At 36.5% G+C, this 25,927-nt stretch overlaps 1 protein-coding gene across 1 annotated transcript in view; it reads right to left on the bottom strand.

Moving 5' to 3' along the window:
- USP18 (ubiquitin specific peptidase 18) overlaps nucleotides 1-25,927 on the bottom strand; it is a gene marked incomplete at its 5' end in the record, with an annotated part of 629,755 nt that overhangs the window by 417,513 nt on the left and 186,315 nt on the right. The window contains 1 exon segment of the mRNA XM_044088477.1: nucleotides 3,901-3,980. Within this exon segment, the coding sequence (XP_043944412.1) occupies nucleotides 3,901-3,980 (80 nt within the window).

Here is a 25,927-nt window from a genome sequence, read left to right on the forward strand (position 1 = left end):
CTTCTGTGGCCTCATTAGCAGATAACTCCATATCTACTGCTAATGGAGTAAAATCTGTTAAGAGATGAAGACTGAGTCATGGAAGAAGGCCAGTTCTACCACCTCTGCTATGCCCTTGTAATGCTTTCCCTTCATCCTTACCCTTCTTCTGCATAGGTGATTTGGTAGGAAATCCATTTAGGGTATGATCCCCCTTTGTCAGGGACCTTGATGCAGAAGTCTGCCTAACTGCCTCTGCAGAGTAGTGATCAGACCTTGATTGCAGTTTAGAAAGAAACTGATTACCTTTCATAATCTTAAGGATGTTTATTTTCGTCTTCCCCTTATTAAAACCAGTGTGGCTGGGTACTTGAACTGCACCTGATAACCCAACTCTCTCCAATGATGCAAATAAGGTGGGGGCCTTTACTTTTCAGTTACAATGGGGTTCTGTAATTGGGTACTGCATGGACTAGATGGCCCACTATTTTAAAATTATTCCCTAACTCCCTGGGTTTGTGGAGGCTGCCCAGGGTTGTTGCTCCATTTGAATCTACAGAGAATCCCATTGGGATTTCAATAACAAGGGAAGAATGACAATTCAACAAGATGCAAGTTATTTCTTACTGCAATGTATTAAATCCTGTCCCTCAACATTCTCATGCAAACCAATGAACAATATGTTATTTCAATGATCTCAGTTCTCCAGATACTCCACTTTAGACTCCATGAGTACTGTCTATGAGTACACGTCTTGTATGTACCAGTAATGCTTGGACATCACTACCTGCTGCTCAAATATGTCCTCTCTCTGCCGCTGCGTTGCCTCTTGAATAGCAGAAACCTGTGCCTCACAGTTCATGACAGTTTTCATTTGTTGGATGTCAGCAATAGTCCCGTACATCAGTTCAGACAACACCTCTATTGAACCCTTCAAGACCCTGAAATCCTCCATAACAATGGTCTCATGTGAATATTCTTGTTCACTGCCTGATAATACCAGGGAATAACTGGGAGCTTACAGTGCTAGCATAAGGATGGAAGTCAACACAAACCAAACAGTAATGGGCTCAGCAATACATTCACTAATTAATCCCCATGGTGTAAGCTGAAATCACTCACACATTTACCTCAATGCACATGCCCAATCTACCTCCATGCACATGCTCAAGCCCCCCCCCCTCCCCCATTCTATGGGTGATGTATGGAAAGGTCGAATATCATGGAAAGCACTTCAAACAATGGGTGTAAGAATCTCTAGAAGACTCAAACCAAAAAGTAAAAAGGTCACATAGCCAAACTATTTAGCAAAAACAACAAGAAAGGCCCAGGAAAGCTAGAGGCTTCACTGTGCAATACCTTAAACTTCCTATAGTGGTGGACTATGGGATATATGAAAATGGCCCCTTAAGAACGTAACCAGCTACATTGCTTCTGATTGCCAATGACTTTGTATTTTTTATATTGTTACTGGTACATTCAGCCCAATAAAGCCAAACACCATTAGTTGTAGATGTGCCATGTTTCTCACTTTTTCTGAGCTCATCAATACAGCATACTCAGCCTTATGAGCCGAGTTGGTCAATACTCTAAATGGATTGCAGGTTATAATCCATTTGGTGAACAGCTTCAGTCATTTCTTTTCAGGGCCTCCTCACTTCACTCAAATGGCCACAAACACATATACAACTCCTACAGTTTTTTAGATTTTCCCCTCTACTCCCGACTGGTTTCCAGATGTCCCTTAATATGGGCACTCGCACATGTAGAAAGACACATCCCCAAGTATACAAAAACAAACTTTAAGAACAGCATATAAACCAAATGATGTATGTCCTGTCTTTTTCATGATGCTGAAACAGCACCACTTCTCACTGGAAATCCAGTGACAGAAGTGCCCAGTCAGGTATTCCCAAATTTTCACTAGTGCTCTGAGGTTGGGTTAACGACACCCTGTGCTCACATCCTGACCTGTCTCATTCTAACTGCTTCACACTGCAGCTCACCTCATGCCTTTCTATATACTGAGTGGATCACTATGTGTGCAGAAGAAATTAACTCTCATTTTTTTTTTAACTGCAATTTATGTTAGAAGATTTGAAAAACTACCAGGTCTGTAAAGCATGGTGGACTGACAATTTTTTTTCTACAGACGATTCTCCATTTGCAGCCCTAATGCAGATGGACACTTTCTGGCAAGACTGAATCCCAAAATGGAAATAAGCTGTGTGCACAATGAGAAGATTTCACTAAAGATAACACTGCAGACATTAGGAGCATACAAAAGTAAGTGTGCTCATGTCTACTTGCATACAGAATCATAAGTTCTAGCATTAGGACCTTTAGACAGGTATCATCGCAATTCACTAAACATGCTCAGCTGGAATGTGTGCACCAGAAAAAAAAATCTGTAGCAAGAGAGAACAGGAATTCCTATTGCAGTATGAAAGTTATAAGTAGCTCAGTAGACATATCTTTTGTTGAATCCACCCAATTAAAATTAAAAAAAACAAATCTGACAAAGCTGACCTATGCAAGGACTAAAAACATGGAAACTTACAGATATCCCATTAAGTCATGCTAACCTTGCATTCTAATCTTCATTGGGGAGATGAAACAGAAGAAATCAAATACCCATTTGTTATTATTGCAGAATTTGATGGGATGGCACCTTACAATAAGCAGGCTTACAGTGTGTGTAGTAAAAATCATGCTCCGTAATGTAACTTTCCAGATTTACTGCGTCATTATAAAACTAAAACAAGTATTGTTTATCATGGAGGTCTACTCCATTATGTTCCCATTTTTGGCATGCCTGATCAATAAGTTTGTAGTTTTGAAATGAACATCTGAAAAAAACAAAACAGATCAAATTCATGCTAAAATCACAATTTATGTAAAATAACTTCCAAATAATCATTAAACAAATTATGATTTTGGCACAATGTTATATCAGTGTTTTCATTTGTACTTATTTTATACTGCTTATATTTAACTATGTGAATGGCAAATCTTAGAAGGTGTCACCAATACTGAGACATACCTAGAGCCTGAATGCAGTATGGAGGGGCCATCTGATTCACAGACTGTACCCATGTAGAACATGATGAATAGTGGGACATGCAGTGTACCTGTGCAGGACAAGACGAATGGTGTGGCATGCAGTGTACCTATATAGGACAGGACAAAGGGTATGACATGCAGCATACCTGTGTAGAACAGGATGAATGGTGTAACAAGCATCCCTACAAGTGTGAAAATCATGCATGATGGGATATGATTCAAACGCAGACCACCACCCCATGAAAACAGTATCCAAAAGGAATGTAAGCATTAGTTTACTGAAAAAAATAGTGGGCATTTAGTGATACTCCTAGTTAAAATAATGAGATGTAAACAATATCAGGTTCTAGTAATAAACAGGAGGAGTGCATAACAATAAAATCATTAACAATGTAGTGGACTAAGGACACAAGTAACTAGAAAGTAGTTATCGAGACACAGTTAGTTAAGATGATTACTTCAGAATGACAAAGCTATACAGAAGTAGTATGTCTTCATGTTCAACTGTCCTAATACTGCTCCAATTCTGTCATCAACACTTAGCTTGCTGTCATGCCAAATAAGACACATGACTCATTTATAACGCCATACACTATCTTGTGTATTGCCACTCACTTACTTACCTAGCTCTCCTACGTTCTGTTGCAACTAATAAGACTTCACACTATTGTTTTTATATTTTATATTAATATAATTAAATCTAATTAATATCACTTCAAAATAAATGCTGCTCATTTTGTTATATTTAACAACAATACTTTCAGTGTTACATTAATTGTACTTCAACATTTATCCAGGAATGATTGAGCAGGAGAAGGAAAAGTGAAATGCAAAGAATTTCATGTAATTAATCCTTACTAGAGCTTGGTTTTGCATCTGAGAATTGAGCAAATTCAGAAACTTTAAAAAAAGTTCCTCTGCATCATGTTGGATGTAATCTACAACACAAAAATGAAGGCCTTCAGTGAGATCACATTTGCCATGGAAATTTTATTTTCATTAGGCTACATATTAAAAGATGCAAAATGTCAAGTTAAAGTACTTATACAGCTCACATATGTAAATTAACATATACAATACATGCACATAGGTAGGCTATCAGTCATCATTGTTAACCCAGAATGCTTAACTTTATAATGCATTTAAGTTCTCTTGTTATAGTGAATACAAACTAGTTTTACTTATTGTGCTAATAGGGTATTGCCATGCTGGGAACAACCTGATCACAGAATTTCAAGAAAAAAAAAAACACCATAGTATACATAAGAAAATGCTGGCAGTTTAAAAGAAAAGTTTATTAAATTTCAATCAATACAGTTTAACATCAGTTAGAGCAGCTTAGAGAAAACAAGTAAATTAACTATGTATAACGTATATAAAAACTATTGCTCCTGAATTAAGAGTAGAAGTCACTGTAGGCTAGCTAGCAAGCATACTTCTTCAAACCTCTTAGCATAAAAATTCTCGACAATGCCACAAATCAGGGAAAGATTTTAAATATTGCTCTTATAAACATAGAAAGTTAATGGAAAAACAGGTGTTGTATTAGCATGCATTTTCTGAAGCATATAAATTCTGAATCTCAAATGTCTATCATTATTTAGTGACTTCAATCCTCAATAATTTGTAAAAAGATCACATATTTTAGGAAAGACGGGCCCAAAAAAAAAAAAAAAAAAAAAACAAAAATACAGATAAAAATCTGGGCATTCTGTGAAATTCCATACAGTTGCTAACAATTCAGTAATGCCGCGATGGTGCAGCAGTTAGCATTGTCGCCTCCCAGCAAGAGGCTCTCTGATTCTCCAAGTTTGAGCCTCAGCTAGGGTGCCTTCTGTGCTAAGTCTGCATGTCCTCCCTGTGGTTGCATGGGTTTCTTTCGGGCCCTCTGCTTTCCTCCCACATTACAAAGACATGCAGTAGGTGGACTGGGTACTCTAAATTGGCCGTAGGTGCAAATGTGTGTCTGGTAGAGATGAATTACTGCAGCAGGGCTAGCCACCCAGCAGTGTAAACCTTGGCTCAAGATGACCGTCACTGTTGAAAGTTGAATTAACTCTCACTGTAAGACTTGATACTTTCTTTGAAAAGCAATAGTAAGACTCTCCTTTTTATAAGTGATTACAAAGTGAACAGCTTTAATGCAGATTAGGATTATGCAGTGCACATCACATACTTATGGAAACAGCCTCATGTTTTGCAGGAAATGAAACTGTGTTTTTATCACAAGCAATTTCTATAAAGGCTCTGATTAAAAGGAAACATTTAAAATATCCACTACAGCTGGTGAGTAAACTAACATCTTGAAAAGTGGGTTCTGTCCCCTAAGGTGTGCAGATATTCACTATTTATTTTAAACTGGCTGGCTTTCAAAGGTATAGTCCAAGCTTATAAAAATGACGCAATTATGTTCACATCCAGAAAAAGACTTCAGCGTCATCACGAGGCTTAATGAAGAAAGAAGAGTCTGATAAGCTGGTCAGACATGAGTCATAACTATAGTGTTCTCCATCATCTCACATCCATCTTCACTGTGCATCATACCCTCCTTTCCTTTCTTTGGGCTGCTCTCTTTCTTCTTTGGGCTGCTCTCTTTCTTATTTTCCTATGGCCTAGACTTTAAACAAATCTTTTTAGTAAAAAATATTTTTAAATAAATCCTGATAATGTATGAATACTGAGGATACTGTACTGCATGTACCTCTCTGTATAAAAGGTATTCATATACAATCCAAATATTTTATTTTTAATGTATTTATTTACACTTTTTTGACCGGTTTAGTCCCACTATGCTAGTAGCCTATTTTCTGGGGAAAACAGAGGTAGTATTTTTAATACAAGGGGAAATTTGACCAGGGCATTGTGGAACTTCACCTACTCATTCCGTGGCATACAGGGATGCTATTCAATGTAATACTTCAAGTTTCCAGTCCAGGTGTAGAGGCAGCTCAGAGAAACTGGAAGCACATAGAGTTGTTTAATGTAGAAAATCTAGTTTCACATGGAAGAAGTGAATGTTTCAGTTTACAAGGTGAGTAATAGAAGGATGGAAATAAAAATATCTGAAAATTATAGTGATGAGTCAAAGGTGGTCGAGCCTTTAAAAGAGAGTTCTACAAGTAGTAATAATGTGAAGGCAGTCGAGCCTTCACAGGAGTTTCATCTGGTGATGGAAGAAAATAAGAAGACTATACCAGTCATGGATTCTGAGAATTTTTCCCAGCAGAACCTCTTTAATCAGGAGGAACCAGCACAAGTGTGGTTGTTACAACCCTCCAGTCGAGAGGGCTGCGAGATGATATACTTATGGATTTGGCAGATGTAAGTGATCCAGAGAGTGGTAAAGGCATTTCCTAGGATGAAATTATGGGTAGAATACAGCAACAGGATGGTCAGTAAGCAGAGACTACAGTGAAGAAGTCATATGAAGAAATGATGAAGACGAGTGCAGAAAGAAAAACAAGAGAAAAGATATTTTACAATTAAGAAAAAGAAATCATACAAAGAAAGAATCGAAAAAAAAGAAGATGCTGAACTGGATATATACAAGGTATGGTAAGAAAAAAGAGCACCTCTTGGAGCTAAAGCAACTGAGGTAAGTGATTTTATACATATAAACTTATTCTGACATTATTTTTCAATCTGAACAATTGATGGAGAAATTCATAGGGAGAATATGAAAAAAAGAAACACTGTTCTCCTTGGAATTAGTGTGCTTTAAAGACTTTTTCAGAGAAACAAAACAAGATTCACATACAATTCAAAAATGAAGTAGAGAAAGAGACTTTAAAAAGACGTTTGTTAAAAATATGCAAAAAATTATTAAAAGTTTCAAAAGTAAAGGTTTATGGATTGGGGCATTGGGTTGTCTTGTGATTTTGAATGTAGAAAATGAAAAAAAATTGTGCTCATTCCTAGTATTATAAATGTGGAGGGAGATGAAGGTATGGTGAGGTATTTAGGTCAAAGACTTGTTTTCTTTGTGGTAAAACTGATCATTTGATTAACAACTGTAAAAAGAGAAAATGTTATATATGTGAAGAGACAAGTCATGATAGGAAGACATATGAGCTAAATGTTATAAATGTAAAAAGACAGGTCATTTAGATATGGAATGTGAAGAGATAGCACCTGAAAATATGGATACACAGACCAAACGGATACAAGTCAGTGAATACAAAGGGATGCTCATGAAAATGAGCAAGAGAAGCAAGATGTTCAGATGTTAGTAATATGGAAGGCAGAAAATGGAATGTAGTTAAACAAAAAAAACGTTATACTGGAAAAAGAGTATGGGGAAAAAAATGATAGAAGGTCATAGTAAAGAAAAAAGAAAGGGAAGTGATAGCAAAAAAATATTACCAATGTACAATTTTGGCAATAAATGTTAGTTTAAAAAGTTTGATAAGAAAAACAAGTATTTTTGAGCGGTGTAAACAGGACAGTGACAGTATTCTGCTAGTGGATTCTAGATTTTTAACTAAAGAAGAAAGATATCAAACTGAAATATGGTAGGGAGGCAATGTGAGCTGGAATTTAGGCAGAGACTTGTTCAGAGATGGTTATTTTGTACAAGGATACAATAAAAGTTTTGGATAGTATCTTAGTTATACTGGGTAGGATTACTACTGTTGATATAAGAAGAAATGATCAAGTTCTGAGGACTGCTACAATTTACACTTATGTGACAAAAGGAGAGAGAAGATATGTTTAGAAATTTAGCTCAATATGTTGCCTTAAATATGGAGATAATCATGGTAGGGATTTTAATTGTAAGTTAAGATGTCAGAAAAAAAGATTATGATGTTAAAGTATTAGACATTATAAAATGTGGGCAACTGAGAATTTAGGATAAAAGTACATGGACATATAGTAGAGGAGAGCATAAAATGGAAATAGATTATTAATATTAAAAAAAGGTGTTTTGATAACAGGATTTTCTGATCACCGAGCTATGTGGATTAGTGTAAAGAATAAGTAAAGAGATTAAAAAATAAATTAAGTGGGAAGAAATATGAAGGGATAAAATTCTAAAATTATGGCAAGTTGATGAAGAAATTAAAGTTTTTTATTTTTTATAGGGATTTGTCAGAATGGTGATTATGTTTTGCACAAACGTATAAGAAATGTTATACCCGATGTGAATAAAAAGCAAGAAGAAAAGATAAAGTTAAGTATAGAACTTTAAGTAATGAGACGGCTGACAGTCTGAAAATAAATTAAATATTTTTTTTCCTCAAAGAACAAGAAGTTTATCATTTAAATAAAGCAATTATTTAATACGCAGATATATTTTCTCTAAAGAAAAAAAGAATAACTAGCACCTTACTTGAGTAAGATTAATAAGGAAAACAATAGAATATACCATTATATCCTTTATTCACCTCATTAATGTATAATACACAGGATAACATTATGAGAATAGCAGAAAATGAAATAGAAAAATCATTTAAAGTATACAAACTAATAATGAATGGAACGTATTTTATTTTTAGAGCAAGATAATAAAAAAATGAAGAAAAATATTGTAATGGAGGAATTAAAAAGTATTAAAATTGGTTAATCTGGAGTCAGCAGTTGGTCCAAATGGAATAGAATACACAATGTATAAAAATATGACTAGTTTGCAAAAAGAGCATTTCTTAACGGTGTTAAATTAATGGTTAACTAAGTGATTTTCTTACAGAGATATGTGGCAGAGTAATAAAATTCATATAGTAAAAAGGCGGTAAAGAAGAACTTCAGAACTGGAGACCAATATTTATGAATAATATGGACTATAAAACATTTATGAAGACTTTGCAAAAAAAAAAGAATGGAAAATAAAAAGTCTTTAATAACATACATGATATGAAAGGAAAAAGTACACAGGAGTTGCTTTTAAATATTCAAGAATTAGTAGAGGACGTATTATATAGAAATAATCAAATTAGGATTATGGCGGTCGATGTAAGCAAAGTCTTTGATTCTGTTCAGCGTAATGTGTTATGGGAAATATTAAAGTCATATAATATAGGAAACAAGATTATAAGGGCATGTATGACAGCATATAAATTTAATACAGTAAGGGCTTTGGTTAATGGTTGGTTAAGCAAAGAAATAGTGCTTCGGAAAGGTATAAGACAAGGGCGTCCCTTAAGTAGCATAATATTTTCTTTGGTAATGAATGCAACAACCACATTCATAAATAAAAAAATGGAAAAGATAAGTTATGTATCAAGTGAGGGGGTGGGCTGTACTCATTCTGTTATTTTACGCAGTTATTATAATTACTACAAAAACAGTTTAGGAATGAGTAAAATACTGAAGTTTCTGCAAGATTATTTAGATGCAATAGGTTTAAGGATAAATAAAGAGAAAAGTCAAGGGTTAGGTTTTGATGGTATATTGGGAGGTATTAAGTTCAACGTAACAAATATAAAAGTGCCTGGGATTTGTTTTGGAAAACAAAAGAATACATTATGGTTGTGGAAAAAAACTGTGAATATGAATAGTATGTGTAAGTTTTTGAAAATGTTTAGATTATCTTTTAAAAATAATATTTATTTGATTAATTCTATTTTTTATCAAGAATTTCATATTTGGTGAATGTCTTCAGTATGCCAGTTTCTTATGAAAAGGAAGTTTATAACATTATTTTTTCTTTTATCTGGTGCTTCAGATTAAGTCCAGTAAAGAGAGGTCTATTATATGCCAATAGTGAAAAAGGGAGGTTATGATTGATTAATCAAATAGTTTATGTAACATTTCTATACTTATTTAAAATATTGCAACATTTAAAACACAAGGATGACTCATTACCAGTACAAATATTTAAATTAAAGTATAAAGAGGAATGGTCATATATTTGGAATAATAAAAGAAAGAGGACATGGACCAATTATGAAGTGAACAATTATTAAGTAAAAATTCTTTCATGGAAAACAAAACTAAGTAGAAGATGATAAAAGAAAATAGTATAATAATATCATGAATAAGTATTTTCACTTGCATCCATAGAAAGATTATAGAGTTAAAAATTGCAGAAATGCAAGCCAGAATGTCACTATGTAAAAAAAAATGGTTGAATGTCAAGGTTTTCTATGGAGGCTTAGTATTTAAAAACTTCCAGTAAAGGCAAATATGCCATACAAGATGAAAAAAGATAGAATTTGTCTTTATTGTAAAAAAAATTGAGACTACTTATCATGTCTTTCTAGGTTGTAGACGTAAATTACGGAAGAAGATAGTTGAAATGAAATATTTATAAGGAATTGAAGATACAAGTGAATTAAACATGAAAATGATTGAGTATGGTTATTATAAAGGAAAAGATGAAAAGTATGTTATGGAAACTGATAAACAATTTTGCATAACATTGTTAATTTGGAATCAAAGTTAAAGAAATTTTGTTTAATTAAAAATGGGATTCTTGCAATGATGTTAAAAAAATAAGATTCTGGTTATGGAAAACGGAATGGGAATCTCGTAACTAAAAATATTTTTTTGTTTACTAATCATCTTCTTTCGTCTGTTACCGTTAGGGGTCGCCACAGCAGATCATCTGTTAACATTGCTTCCCGTCCACTGCATCTTGCTCTGTCACAACCACCACCTGCATGTCCTCTCTCACCACATCCATAAACCTTATCTTAGGCCTTCCTCTTTTCCTGTTATCTGGTAGCTTCATCCTTAGCATCCTTTTCCCAATATACTCAGCATCCCTCCTCAGCACATGTCCAAACCAACGTAATCTTGCCTCTCTGGCTTTGTCTCAAAGCCTTCCAACCTGGGCTGACCCTCTAATATACTTATTCCTAATCCTGTCCACCCTCATCACACCCAGTGCAAATCTTAACATCTTTAACTCTGCCACATCCAGCTCAAACTCCTGCCTTTTTGTCAATGCCACTGTCTCCAACCCATATAACATAGCTGGTCTCACTACCCTCTTGTAGACCTTCCCCCTTTCACTCTTACTGGTACTAGTCTGTCACAAATCACTCCTGACACTCTTCTCCACCCACTCCATCCTGCCTGTACTCTCTTCTTCACCTCTCTTCCACACTCACCATTACTCTGAACTACTGATCCCAAGTATTTAAACTCATCCACCTGCGCCACCTCGACTCCCTGCATCCTCACCATTCCTCTATCCACCCTCTCATTCACACACATATATTCTGTCTTAGTCCTGCTGACCTTCATTCCTCTTCTCTCTAGAGCATATCTCCATCTCTCCAGGGTCTCCTCCACCTGTTCCCTACTCTCACTACAGATAATGTCATCTGCAAACATCATAGTCCATGGGGACTCCTGTCCGATTTCGTCTGTCAACCTGTCCATCACCACTGCAAATAAAAAAGGGCTCAGGTTTACTAAGACTGTGAAAAGGTTACTTATGCAAAATGTATACATTGTACATATTTATACAAGTTTTACTGCAAATCTCCATGTTTTTATAAATAAAAAAACCCTACCCTTTTCAACAGGTGCTGTGGAATCTTTTACATCCAGTCCAGCTACCACCAACTCCTGAGATGGGGCTTCAGTTTAATGTCTAATTCGAAGAACAGTACACTCAGGAGTGCAGAACCCCCTTATGCTACACTACAGTGCTAGCAATTGATCTACCTGGTATGGGAATAGAACCTACACAGTCTTCTGTACCAAAGGCAGTCATGCTACCTGTTGCAGCAACCTTTGCAATGATTTATAAAAAGGAAAGCCTTACTTTCACTTCCAAAGAAAGTATTATTAATTCTTACAGTAAAGAGTTTATTCACAAGACTGCTAATTGAAACTGTTTGTAAATTACTTAACTGATGATAGGGATGTCCAAATAATGGAACAAGTGCTCATGAATGTAAATGATGAAACAATGCAAAGATGTCCATATCTGTAGAATGGAGCTTTTCTCCCCAGTCCTCCACTGAAAAGGGGCACTGATCAGTCTACAACTGCCAATAAATAAGTAAACAAATAAAATAGTCATCATTTTTCAGTTATAGTCAAATATGGCATAATTAAGAAAGAAAAGTTTCATCCAAGACAAAATGTTGAAGGAAAATTCTATGGTATTGCACAATACTTGCCAGGAATAATGAATGCATTCCAGCATTAAAGAATGCTTATTGGAGACACACATCTATAAACCTTCCCCAAAGCCAAACACACATACACCTAAAGTTTTCTCTGATATATTCAAGGGAGATTCAGAATATAGGTATAATAATTAAAAGCAATGGGAGTATTTTAACAGTGGGTGAAAAGTTGAGGCATAGTTGGTTCATCGCCTAGTTTTAGTTATAAAAAGAACATTAAAAATTATTGTTATAAAGCTATTAAGACAGACATCAAGTTTATCAATTGTAACACTTTCACTTGTTTTAATGGTGCAAAACAGCAAGATTCTATAAACTTAAATGATATGCCACTTGTACAAGTAGTAATCTGATATAGTTGGCAAGATGTCAGTTATGTTTACGCACTATGTAGGAAGAATAAATCAAACTTTAAGGGAACAAATCTGTGAACATGTATCAGATATAAAGAGAAAAAAATAAACAAATGCCCAAGTAAGTCATATTATGAAATTCCAGGTATTACAACTGGTAAAATTTAATAAGCATGCATGTGATCTGATAACATGCACTAAGGTTCTAGAGTCGTGATGGATTTTAGAACTACAGGCAGATAACTATCCTGGTTTAAATAACATGGTCTCTTTAAAGCCCATTTTCAAAGACAGAGGCATGAGATATTAATTACTTAATTTAATTATTTAATTATGTTACTAATTTAGAGAGATGTCATTACGTGTTTAAATGAGTGACTATTTAAAGTGCTGTGTATATCCTTTGAACACACACTAACCTGATGAAAGGAAAGTGAAAATGTGTTTGTTACTCTTTCATTAAATAATAATTGGAACATGGTGTCCTGGACATGGTTAATTTGGTTTGCTTTAATTTGTTTTTTGCTGATCTGGACTTTAAACTAGTGGATTCTTGTACTGATGTTTGGTTTCATTGGGCAAAGATGGTATTCTAGAATAACCTGAAGAAATATGTATTCTCTTCCAGTTGGAAAAGAGAGAAAAAGAAGCTAGTTGAAAACATATTTGGAGAGTTTTAAAATTGGTTACTAGAGTCTGTGCTTTTTTTTATTTCCCCTCTGTGGGAGTAATAAAATGTCTTTTATGTAATTTTATACAGAACAGTCTGTACTAGTATTGTTTTCCTTGTGTTCAATAAACTTTCATTATTTTATAGACTGGTACCCTCTGCTGCATTATTTTATGCCACTATGTCCAAGTGTTTGCATGTTCCTTGTGTGTTTGTACATACATTCTGTAATGAACTAGTATTTTTTCTCAATGTATTGATTTTACAAGCAAAACACCAAAAAAAATGTAAGAAAAACACAAATCAAGCTGAGCAAATTTATATCAAACACAAAAAGGAAAACTAACAATGGCTCAGTGGTATAAGCAACAGGTCACTGTAGTTTGGTGTGGGGAGTTGGGGATGATGTCATTACTTCTTTAACTTTCCTCCCATATCTCAGAAGGGTTCACAGAGGGTCACTCTTCTTGCACAGGGACGTTTCCCTGTTTAAAAGTACATTGAAACATTACTATAATTATTTTTTTTGTTTTGTTTCATTTTTTTTTCAAAATAAAACATCAGATGCATATAAAGGTGGCTATCTTTTGGGGAGGGTAAATAAGCATTCTGTTTATACAAGTTTGACAGCAAGTATGTTCCATTTGTTCTTTTATTTCTTTTTTTATGTTTGTTTTCACTTTTATCAAAGTCAGGCAGAGGGTACACATAATGTGGCTGTTTGCAGGTAGAGGTACATATGAAAGCAGCAACTTGAAATGTATGATTGTGGCCCCTTGTCCCTTAATTTTGTTCCCAATTTAATGACAAATGGGGATACACAGAAAGTGACTACTAATTTATGTATTATCTCAAGTGCGAGTCTTGTGCTTCTTGTGAACTATTTGGTTAACTTTGAGCATGATGCAATGGGTACAATTCATTTCTTTTTTGAAATAACAAAAGTACGACTGAATTATTTCCATGGAAATGATTTTTTTTCAGGCCATCACTGAATCAAAACGTTGGAAAAAATTTCTAAAGTGCACTGCAGAGCATCTGTAACCTCATGGTTTCTGGTGCCTAGTGGCCCGTAGACTCCCAGCCTAATTTAGTTATTACAGTGTAGTCTTGGTCAGACAGGATGTGATGAAAGGATTCAGAGAAAACCAAAGTCGAAGAGCAAGACTGATTTTCATCCCTTAATCGTGGGTTTTGTTCCCACTATCACCGAATGAAAAAGTTGTTTAAAAAAAAATAGTAAAATGCACCTTGGACCATCTAGAATCCCCATGGCTTCAGGGGGCCTTGAGGTCCCAGCCCCCAGGCTTAATGCAGTTATTTCCACTGCAGTTTTTTTGGTGTACTCTTCGTTAGTTAGAGTATGCTGAAAGGATACAGGGAAAAATAAAGCTGAAGAATAAACTGAATTTATTTCTTTGGTCATGGTTTTTATTAAGGAAGCCAATGGATAACAAGGTCATTTAAAAAACTATGAAATGCACTTCACAGCATCTAGAACCCCCAAGGCCCCCAGATCTCTGGCTTAATGCAGTTAATTTCTTCACAATTGTTAGCATGTAGTCTGCTTAGATGGAACATGTTGAATTAATGAATAAATGCAGGAGTAAACTGAAGAAAACACAAACTGTGCGAAAAGGAAGGAAAAATGTTGTATGGATAGTGTGTGGCAATGGGTGAGGGGGAGCCATGACGCTTTTTCACCTAGGGTCCACTTTACCCAAAGCTGGCCCTGCTCTGAGTGGTATGCCCATCTCGGAGACTCTATTATAAATATCCCTAAAACATGTTACACTGTGCAAAACAAAATGCATGTGGAATTATCAAGTGGCCATGTCCCGAAAAGTTCATATCTTAAAATAGTAGAGATATTCTTATTTGGTGTTAAGGTGGGATCAAGCCAGAATGCCATTTGTAAAGTGACAAGAGAACAACTTTTTACAAATCAATCATCTGAAAAGAAATGTGAAACTTGTTAGTTCTCTTCAGACTAAAAAAGGTATATCACAACATAAATATATAAAACTGGCATGATTGTTTACCTTAGAGGAGTATGCACATCTGTATAAAAGGGATCTTTTCATTCTATTGAGGCATAAAACTTACTTGTAAAATGTAATTCTTTTTTTTTTTCATTAAAATTCAAGATGTAGCTGACTTTTGTCTTTTAGGGTAGGAGCCCAGACCAGTGAATTTTCATATTATGCTTATAACAATTGCTGAAGATTTCATGAATAAGTGTTAAATCACTTTAGAGATGCAGGCTTTTAAATTCAAAGAGCAAAAAATAGGGAAAAAAACAAACTTTCTGTGAACAGACGATGAAAATGGTCAGCAGTTAAGGGGTTAATTTGTGCATATTTACTGATTTTTTTGAAAAAAAATAATCCATACTCAATATGGGTTTGTGCCACATAGTACATTTAAATCAAGCAGATAAGTAGTAATGTATACACCTAAAACATGATTTTTTTTTTTTTTGGGGGGGGGGGGGCTTGGTATTGGCTACTCTTCTTCCCTTAAAGCTTGTTTGATTGTAGCATAGCAGTTAATAGTGCTGCTCCACAGTGCTTGGTTCTCCAGTTCAGTTCTCAGCTGGGGAACCTTCTATGGAGAGCTTGCAAATTGTTCTTCTGCGTGGTATTTGTCAGGTGCTCCAGTGTCCTTGTACATCCTGAAGACATAGCACTGGGGAACTGATCCTCCTCACAACTATTTATAGTTATGCATGTGTGTGTGTTTGTAATGTATGTGCATTTTGTATGCCTGTGTGAATAGCCTACAATAAAATAACTAATATAACTCCTATCCCTTCTAACAAAAAATCAAGGACCACAACTGATTTTAAACAACTATCAAGCAATTAAAAAAAAAAGAGAAAAATGCCACCAAAATGGTGATATTTGTACTAAAGAATTATTCCCATATCCTTGGCATCCTCTTGTACTTGTAGATAACGGCCATTTTGTGCATAACCGGCCTACTATAATGCATGCATCCAGGAAAGAAGTGGTTCCCCAGTAAGAGGTGCTATAGGGATTACCAAAACCCAAATTTTACAAGCTGCAAAATGGCCATTTATCTTTGACCAAACAAAGAAATGAATGATCTGTTGATTAGAACAGGTAAGCTTAGGACTCTAAAATAAGTTTCTTGGTGTTCAGCAATTATCAAAATATTGCTTTTTATCCCTGCATTCCAGTATCTTTGAAAAATTACTGTTGCCATGGCTTTGTTGTGATCATAGCACTAGACCTGTCATTACTACTTTTATAAATGACACCAAGTGAAACTGTGAAAATGGCATGGTTTCTCACTGGTGCATTTTTAAGTATCCAAAGCGTGTCTTATTTCTATAACCCAAGATCAGTTGGCATTATATTTAATTACTAAAGTACTAGAAGGACTGAAAACCCAATGCAAATTTAAGCAGCAGTCTGTGTGTGTGCGTGTGTGTGTGAGCAGTGTGTTCTTTTAATTGAACCCAGACTCCAATTTATTGTTCACAACATGCTAGAACATGTCAAACAAAATGGAAACACAAACTCTTTGGTTTTGGTCTATTTAGGACAGCTCACTGTACACCTTTATTTTGAATTTGGAAATAGACTGTCTTTGCTATATAAAAATTCACAATTTAAAGTATACACTGGGTTGTCAGGACTACGGCCAAAAAGCTTGAAACCATAGAGTCCATGCTGTAACAAAATTATGATTGTTTTTCACCCCTGTGCAGATTAAGTATTGCAATGGCCAAATACCACAGAAACCAATGTTTAATGTTGTCTGTCAATCTCTCCCCCCTTACTTACAATCATCCAGGTTCCTAACACTCAGGCCATCCATATGTACAGTATACTCACAGGCCATGCATTCAGGGCAAAGTATGTATCCGATTCATACTTGGAATGGGTTGAAGAAAGACAGTAGCTTTATTAATAATTTTGATATGCAATTTCTGTGGAATTATTCTTAATGCAACTCCAGCTAATAGTACATACAACACACATCATGTATATCCTTCTTTTATCATTGTAAATTGTAAAGGAAATTTAAAAAAAGTAACAAATGCCCTTTTAAGATCAATAATTGCACCCCCCTTGTCTCCACACCTCCCCAATCTTCTGTCAGCTCTTTGTGGGGAATCCCTACTTAAGGACAGAGACCAAATAGGACATGGATAAAACTGCTGTATCACCAGATGAGCCACTTAGGTTTCCCCATTTTGTGGCAAAACATGAGCTCATTTACAAGGTTAACAAGAAAGAAGAAATAGTGATGAAATGGCTGTTAATACTCCAAAGGTTCCTAACACTTTGTTAAACTTGGATGGTAGCCATTTACTGAGGAAAAAAGATTGTGAATTCTATGTAGATTCGTCTTTGGTTCACCCCACACTGATGATGCATTGGGCCACAAAAGTTGACCATCAGCTGCTGCTTCTTTAGCTTCCTCTCAAGTGATATTCAGGCGACGGACGTTTCGTTACAACTCCTTTCCAGTTTTGTTGAGGTCTGCCTCATCTTCTCGTTTCCAGTTAGTTCTCGTTTGAGGGATTGTACAGGAATCATGCTAGTGTCCACACAGTTAACATGACCAAACCAACATAATCTTCTTTCTATAATGACATTTTCAAGTTTCTGTTGTGGCGTTCTCTCTCTAACACTCATTTTTACTTTGTCCCTCCACGATATCCCCAAAATGCGCCTTAACCATTTATGATGAGCAGCCTCAAGTTTTCTCATGGCTGATGCTGTGGTTGGCCATAGTTCAGGGCCATATAAGAATGTAGACAGTACCGGTGCTTGGTATATCTTCACCTTTGTGGATAGCACAATGTTTTTTTATCTCCAGATTTTGGATAGGCTATTGAATGCTACACTTGCTTTTCCAAGTCAAACCAGAACTTCCTTCTTGCAGTTATCTGTACGACAGATGAAACTGCCCAGGTAGCAGAAGTTCTCTGTCATATCTAATATTGATCCTGCAACTGTTATATCTTTCTTGTTATTCCATGTCTAGCTGACAAACAATTTGCATTCGTCAGGATTCATTTTGAGACCTACCTTCCCACCCTGTTTCTCCACTGTTCATAGGTTCATAGATGTTTACTAGGCTAATGACCACAAGGGCCTTTTTAAGCCTAGCCATGCATCCTAAATCTCTGACAAGTTCTGATACCCTTGATAAGTGTAAGCAGGGCCTGGGAGATTAACCATTTACAGGTTACCGGTTTACATTAGAGACATAGGTGCCAAACCAGGGATGAATTTCTGGTTTTCCATCCAATTAACCAAGTTGCACTTGAATTGCGTTAGGGAGGAAGTCTGCTTCACATGGATGGGGAGCCTGTTCCATAGATGGGGTAATCTCTGGGATACATACCTATCTCTCCAGAAAATCCTATTTATATCACAGGCAACATTTACATCTTTAGAACAGGTAATTCTGGTAGTGTTTGTTTTGTGGATTTGCAGGAGGTCCATCAGAGTGGGGTCTGATAATGCCCTGTATGCCAGGCGTAGATCTCCCCTCAAAAGCCTGTAGGAGACAGAATACAGGGAGAGGGCCCTGAGGCAGTCTGCATAGGACATATTACTTATGCCCTGTATTCTTTTAGTGAGGAACCTCTGAGGACATTCCAATTGTTGGATATGCCTGGTTAGGTACATACCAAAGGCTGCATTGTACGCAATGGTAGGTCTGATGAATGCCGAATACAGTGGAACGATGACTTCCTTGGACTTAGATGTCATACCTTTGTTTACAAGTTGCGCAACACAGAATGATTTCCTCATCACTATAGGCACGTGATGATCAAAGGCTAGACTACTAGCTATGTGTGTCCCCAAGTCCCTGACTACTGAGTGAACTCTAAGGGGTGTGCTGTCAATATGATAGTTACCAGGGATAGAGGATTTCCATAGGATATTATTATGCATTTCTTGGCATTTAGTTTTCATCCTTGGCTCTGACACTAGTTGTTTGCCTGTGTCAGCTCCTCTGGAGAACATTTGTGTTAGTGTGAGATTTAATGACAGCTCCTAATTTGCAACCATCTGCAAATTTAGACAGCCAGAGACCACTGACATTGGCCTTGACTTCTGAGAAGTAAACACTAAAAAGTAGCAGTCCAAGGACTGATCCCTGAGGGACTCCACTTGTGACTGGCCTCTTTGCAGAAGTGGACTCCCCAATTCTAACTTCTTGGGTCCTGTCTGTGAGCCATTTGGCTATCCACTAGGTGATGTATGGGGTTTGTACCTAACCGCTTGAGTTTGTCAACAATGCCTGACTGCTGTATTTTGTCAAATGTCTTGGCCAGGTGAAGGTAGGCGGTGTGAATGATTTTGCCCCTCATCCATTGCTTTGGTGATCTTCTCAAAGAAGTCCACAAGGTTGAGTAGGCATGATCTTCCCTTGATGAAACCAAACTGGGTTGGGTCCATTGTCTGGAGGTTTACTATATCACTACTGATGATTTCTATAATTCTTTCCATGGTTTTACATATAAGACTACTGTGACTCATGGGTCTGTAGTTTACCGGGTCTGTAGATGGCCCACCTTTGTGCAGAGGGATGACTGTTGCCTTTCTCCATTCATGAGGCATTAAGCCTGTTTGGAGGCTACAGTTAAACAGTAATTCCAGAGGCCCTGACAGGTCATGTTTCATGCTATTTAGAAGGCATCCTGGGATATTGTTTGGGCCCATGTGGTCATTGTCTGCATTCCAGTCCATGTTGCATCAATAAGAGCTATGTCATCAGCAAAGTCTAAGTCGGAGCTTGTTGTCATCTACCCATTCCAGTCTAACTGAATTTCCATGTAATCCTTTCTACATGACCCAGTCCGTAACTATTGAGACATGCATCTGTAGTACATCAATGGTCACTGCAAACTAGTTAATGTACTCATTCACCCAAACTGTGCACTTGCTGTCTTGAGACAGACTCAGTGTAATGAATTCTGGAGGAATCCCATATTCTGCCAAGATGTGCCATAGGGATGGTCTAGGCATACAATACAGTTAAAGGCTTTTTTGAAGTCCACATAGTTGACAGTGACTGGTTTCTTCCACACTCTTGCTTTTTCTATAATTTGTCTTAGTGCAAACATCTGGTCAGTGCAAGATTGACCCAATCTAAAACCAGCCTGTTCCTGAGTGTCATCAACTTCTCCTTTCAGTCTATTCAGTAATACACTGGTGAATACTTTGCCTGGGACTGACAACAATGTGATTCCGCACCAATTCATGCAGTCTCGAAGATATCCCTTTTTTGGTAAAGGGATGATGATGACATTTTTCCACTCATTGGGTACCTTTTCTTGAGTCCATATGTTGTTCGAGAAACATGTGAAATATTCCACTGAAGACGTAGCATACTTTAGCAACTTTGAATTAGAATTACTGTTGACACTTAGCCATTACTGCCAAAGTCATGCAGATTATCTGTTGTGGAGCAGTTTAGCACAGATTCAAAATGTTCTTGCCATCTCTGTTCATCTTGTGTTTTTGCAGTTTTTCCATTTGCTAATCTAATAGATGGCCTCTATTTATTCTCATCCATAAGTTCTTTGGCAACAGGATACAATGGCCTGGAATTTCCAATCGCTGCTGCTGTTTCTGCCTCTGTTGCCAGTTTCTCAATCCATAACTTTGTCATTCTTGCACATCCTTTTGACCAGTTTATCTTTCTTTTTATATTCTTCAAAGTGTCTAATAACTGGCCAGTTTGGTATGCTGGCCAGTTTGGTATGCCTTCTCTCTTCATTTGTAATCATGTTGTGAATCAATGGCTTTCCAAGTTTCAACTGTTATCTACACTTCTTTTCTTGTGCCACTCTTATACCTAATTCTTGCTTCTGCACTATCTTTGATGATTGTCATGAACTGTTCCCATTGCTGTTCAATGTCGTCATCTATGCCCTGTATGGCAGAGAATCTATTTTGGACCTTGATGTTGTATCTGGTTTGCACGTCAGGTGACATCAACATTTTGGTGTTAAATCAAGGAGATACTGACTTTTTCTTTTGTTTTTTCAATTTTATTTTCATGGAAGCAACCCCAAGTTAGTCAGATATGACATCAGCACCCCATTACACTCTGACATCTTAAAGCATACTCGCCCATCAACGAGATATGCAAATGTGATAAATCTGATTCACCATGTATCCATCAGGTGAATGCCTCGTTGCCTTATGAATGTCTTTATTTGAATATGTTGCCCCCAACTTTAAAGTTACTGTCACTACAGAACTGCAGTAATCCACAACCATTATCCATTCTTCTTCTTAAAGCAGCAGAGCCAATGACGTGTTCAAATTCATCTCTGTTGCTTCCAATTTAAGCACTGAAATTACCCATCACAATTCTAAAGTCATAACTGTGAATTGAGGTCATCACATCGTGTAGCTGTTCATAAAATTCTTCTTTTTCAGTATCTGTGGCAGATTCTGTTGGTGCATAAACTTGTAGTAATGTGAGTTTGGTGAAATGGCTCTGTAACCATACTGAAATAATTCTGCCATCAATTGGTACCCAACTAACTAAAGTTTTTGAAACCTCCTTGCTAAGCAGTATGCCAACTTCATTATCATATAAAAAGAGAAATATCTTCCACTCGAAGTTAATGCTCCTCTGTAAATAGCAGTAACAAAGTATATTGAAAGAACACACAGGAGCAAAGCAATGAAGGGGTACAAATAACTGTATCCCATGCACAAATCCACTCGTTGTTGAAATAATCCAAATCTTCCAGATAAAAGGTTGTAGATGAGTTTATTGATGCATAACAGGTTAGCGCTTTCGCTTATTAAGCTTCTTCAGACCTTATACAATAAGTTATCTAACTGACAAGTTTATATACTTAAAAAAGGCGCCAAATTCAAAAATCTAAAACACACCTATCTTATTAATTATTCATGTTGTGTGTCGTGGACATCAAAAAACTGTACTTTAAAATCAAACCACAACACCAACTCCATAGTTGTTTTAAAATGAAATAACCTAACAATTCACACATACCATTGATGAACATACTAATATGCAAGGATCCATCTATCTATATGTTTAAAAATTGACATATACGTATGCAACAAGAATGCACATAATTATAAAAGTACATACATATACATATTATAAACGAAAGTATATACTGTGCATATAAAAAGAAAAAATATATTTTTTGATATTTAATTGAATGAATATAAGTAGGGCACATCTTCATAGATGTGAATTGATTAATTATTTTTTATGCTTCAAACTTCTTAACTTCAATAAAGGTTTCAAGGGAACTTTACCATTAAGTCCTGGTGACATATCAGCTCTAAGTTTAATGATCCATTGTGTCTCCCTAGCTTCTGTGTAGTTGTTGATGTCACCTCTTCTGTGTGTAGTGAATATCTGTTCTAAAATCCTGAAAACAAAGGAATGGTTTATACCAGCCTCATGAACATGCTTCGCTAAGGCATTCTTTAGGTTTCCTATCCTAATATGGTATGTGTGTTCCCGAATCCTGTCTCTAAGACACCGATTCGTTTTGCCTACATAGAATGCCAAACAAAACTTGCAGGATGCAAGATAGACTACATTCTTGGTCATACAATTCCCATTTGCCCTCATCTTGAAATCACCTAAACCCAATGGATGTGTAAACATGTATTCTGTTGAAATATAGGAGCAAAAGTTACACGAATTACAAGGTTCCGTATAAAATTGATCTATACATTGATCATTCCTATTTGATTTGGGATAGCATAATAAACTTTTCAAATTCTTCTTATTCTTGTAAACAAACTTCGGTTTACCTCCAGTTATTTCTCTGATTTTTGGGTCCACTGATAGAACATGCCAATGTTTAATAAATATGTCCTTGATTGGACCTATGTCCTTGGTGTAATAAACTGGGAACATCATTTGATGAGAAGTCCTACATGAATTCTCATTCAACATATTTTCATCCATACCATTGTTATTTTGTTCCACTAAATCAGCAGAAAAATACGGTTTAGCCATCGTAGCTCTTAAACCTGGCATCTCCTCCGTAAATAGGCTGAAAATCACTTGTACTATAGCATCTCTCACTCAACATCTCCTTTAGTCTACTGAAATCTTCCTCATAGGCTACATCCTCAGGAGTGTACCTAGATAACCGTATGGCTTGTCCTCTCACAATATTCTTATACACATAACCAGGATGCATACTATGTCTATGCAAAAGTGTGTTCTTATAACATGGTTTACGATATAAACCTGTATTGATCATGCCATTAGACATCTTCTCAACATAGATGTCTAAGAAGGAGATATGCTGATTCGACCATTCAAATGTAAAACTCAAAAATTCTGTGAATGTATTCATCTCTTCCAGGAATACCTCTAATTGTGTGGATGTACCTCTCCAAATGAAGAAGAGGTCATCCACAAAACGTCTATAAAAAAAGACGTGTTCCTTATATAATGCACTCTGAAACAAAAATCTATTCTCCCATTCAGCCATGACGAGATTGGCGTAGCTATTAGCACATGAAGTGCCCATAGCCACGCCATCTCGCTGGAGAAAGATCCTGTCTTGGAAACAGAATATATTAGAGTGTAACACCATCTTCAATAGATCAAGAAGTAATTCAATGTTAATGGTTAGATCAGATTTCCTCAGATAGCTACTCACCATATCTATACCTTCTATGTTCGGTATCTTAGTAAATAGTGATTGGACATCCATGGTGACAAATAAAATGTCACCTGAGTCAAAGGATGGACCAGTATATTGATAAAGGTCCAGCAAAAACTGCTTGGTGTCCTTCAGTATATGGCAATTCAAATCTACCATAGGTCTCAAAATACTCTCAATGTAGATGGACAGGGGTTCTGTGGACCATCCCCTTCCTGCCACTATAGGTCTCATGGGTGGTCGAGTTGGATGTTTATGCACCTTCGGAAGTCCTTGTATGACCGGTAACAGAGGATGTTGTACTAGTAAAAAATCAAATAGGGACTGATCAATAACACCTTCTCTATGAAGATTACTCAAGTTGGTTTGTATCTCCATAATGATGGAATCTACTCTCACATCAGTAATTGGTTCATAAAACCTAAGATCTTGTAACATCATGAACATGTCTTGTTCATACCGATGACTATCAAAAATTACTATTCCACCTCCCTTATCTGCAGGACAAATGACTATATCCTGCCGGTTGCGTAGATGATTCAAAGCTATTCTTTGTTTATAACTTAAATTGTTCTTGTTCTTGTTATTAACATTGTAACGTCCCCTCATTCTATAGAGGTCATCCTCAACCAATTTGCTATATGCAGCAACTAAGGGATGTGTCATTGGTATGAATGTGCTCGGTTTCCTAAAGGAGGTTTGGGAAAAAGCCTCTCCCCCATTAAATGCTATCTTTAAAGATAAATTCCTAATAAATAATTTAAAATCCCTAAGTGTTTCTTCATATCTACTGTATGTGGTAGGAATGAAGGTGAGTCCCTTAGATAGAACAAATATCTCTTCTTGGCTTAGATTACAACTAGATAGGTTAACAACTAAGTTGTATTCCTCCCTTCCCACATTTTCTTTATATTCCTGTTGGGCTGCCTGTCTGTAGATATCTTCCGTTTCTGGCGCCCTCTGCTGACAGAACGCGTTCTGCCATCTCTCACCAATGTTCTGATGGGAAAAGGATTACTACTATTGAAGCCTTGCTCAAAATTTGAACCCGCTGAACTAGTAGCATTGCTACTATCAGTATTAGTGTCCTCATTCATCCTACATGTGGACTGATTGGGTATCTTTCTCCTAACAACTGGTTCTGGTTGTAAGGGTGTCTGTCTAGCAACTGCTTCAACATTATCCACACTAGTCGCAGTCACAATTATCGGAACATTATTTCCATTATTATTAAGATTTAAAACAGTAACATTGTCACTTAATACATCATTCAAACCATTGGATATTGCATTAGAAACATTTCCATTCTTATTCACATCATTAGTGCTAACATTTCTACTTCTTGCATTAATGTCCGTGTTAACAGTAGAAACTACTTCTCTAGTAGGATTCAATGTGCCCCTGGGCCAAGTAAATATATGGCCCATTTTAAAATCGTTACTGTCCCTTAGTAGTTTCGCCCTCTTCTGATTCAGAAGGCGTTTCTCAAATTGTATAACATTGTCCAGCAATACATTGCAAGCTTGATCAACTACCATTGCAGGATAATTAGCATAAATTTCTACACGTTGTTTCTGAATATCCTGTCTTAGCGTGTCCTCAATAGGACTGAAAAACTTATTAAGCAACCTCATATAGTTGAGGCTTACCTCAATGTTCAGTTTTTGCCACTCAAAGGAGTTCCGGGTATGCGGTGCCTGTGGTGGGCATCTTAAGCACTCGCAGCCCCCTCGGAATCAATCCTCGCTGTATGCAAACTTCAAAGTGCTGTCTTTGAGTTTGCATTCGTTTGAGTTTAATTAAATCTAATTCCATCTTCTCAGTCGCTGAGCGTAACCCTTCTCTGTTATAAACCGGGCCGCTGTCCACATTCTGTAAACCGTCTAATTCACCAAAAGCCGCTAGAGGATTGGTATCCATTCTCAGACAATCCGCCAGACGATCCATAGCGGGACGTGACGTCACGGGAGCTTCCTGGCTGTTCCGTACGGTGTATGGCAGTTCGATGGGCTGTTGCACCCCTTCCATCATGCCTCCAGGCGGAAAAAAAGAGCTATTGACCAAATAAAAAGAGAAATATCTTCCGCTCGAAGTTAATGCTCCT

The sequence above is a fragment of the Protopterus annectens genome, chromosome 11.part0, assembly GCF_019279795.1.
Source record: "Protopterus annectens isolate FY-2018-M chromosome 11.part0, PAN1.0, whole genome shotgun sequence".
Classification (NCBI taxonomy): Eukaryota; Metazoa; Chordata; order Ceratodontiformes; family Protopteridae; genus Protopterus; species Protopterus annectens.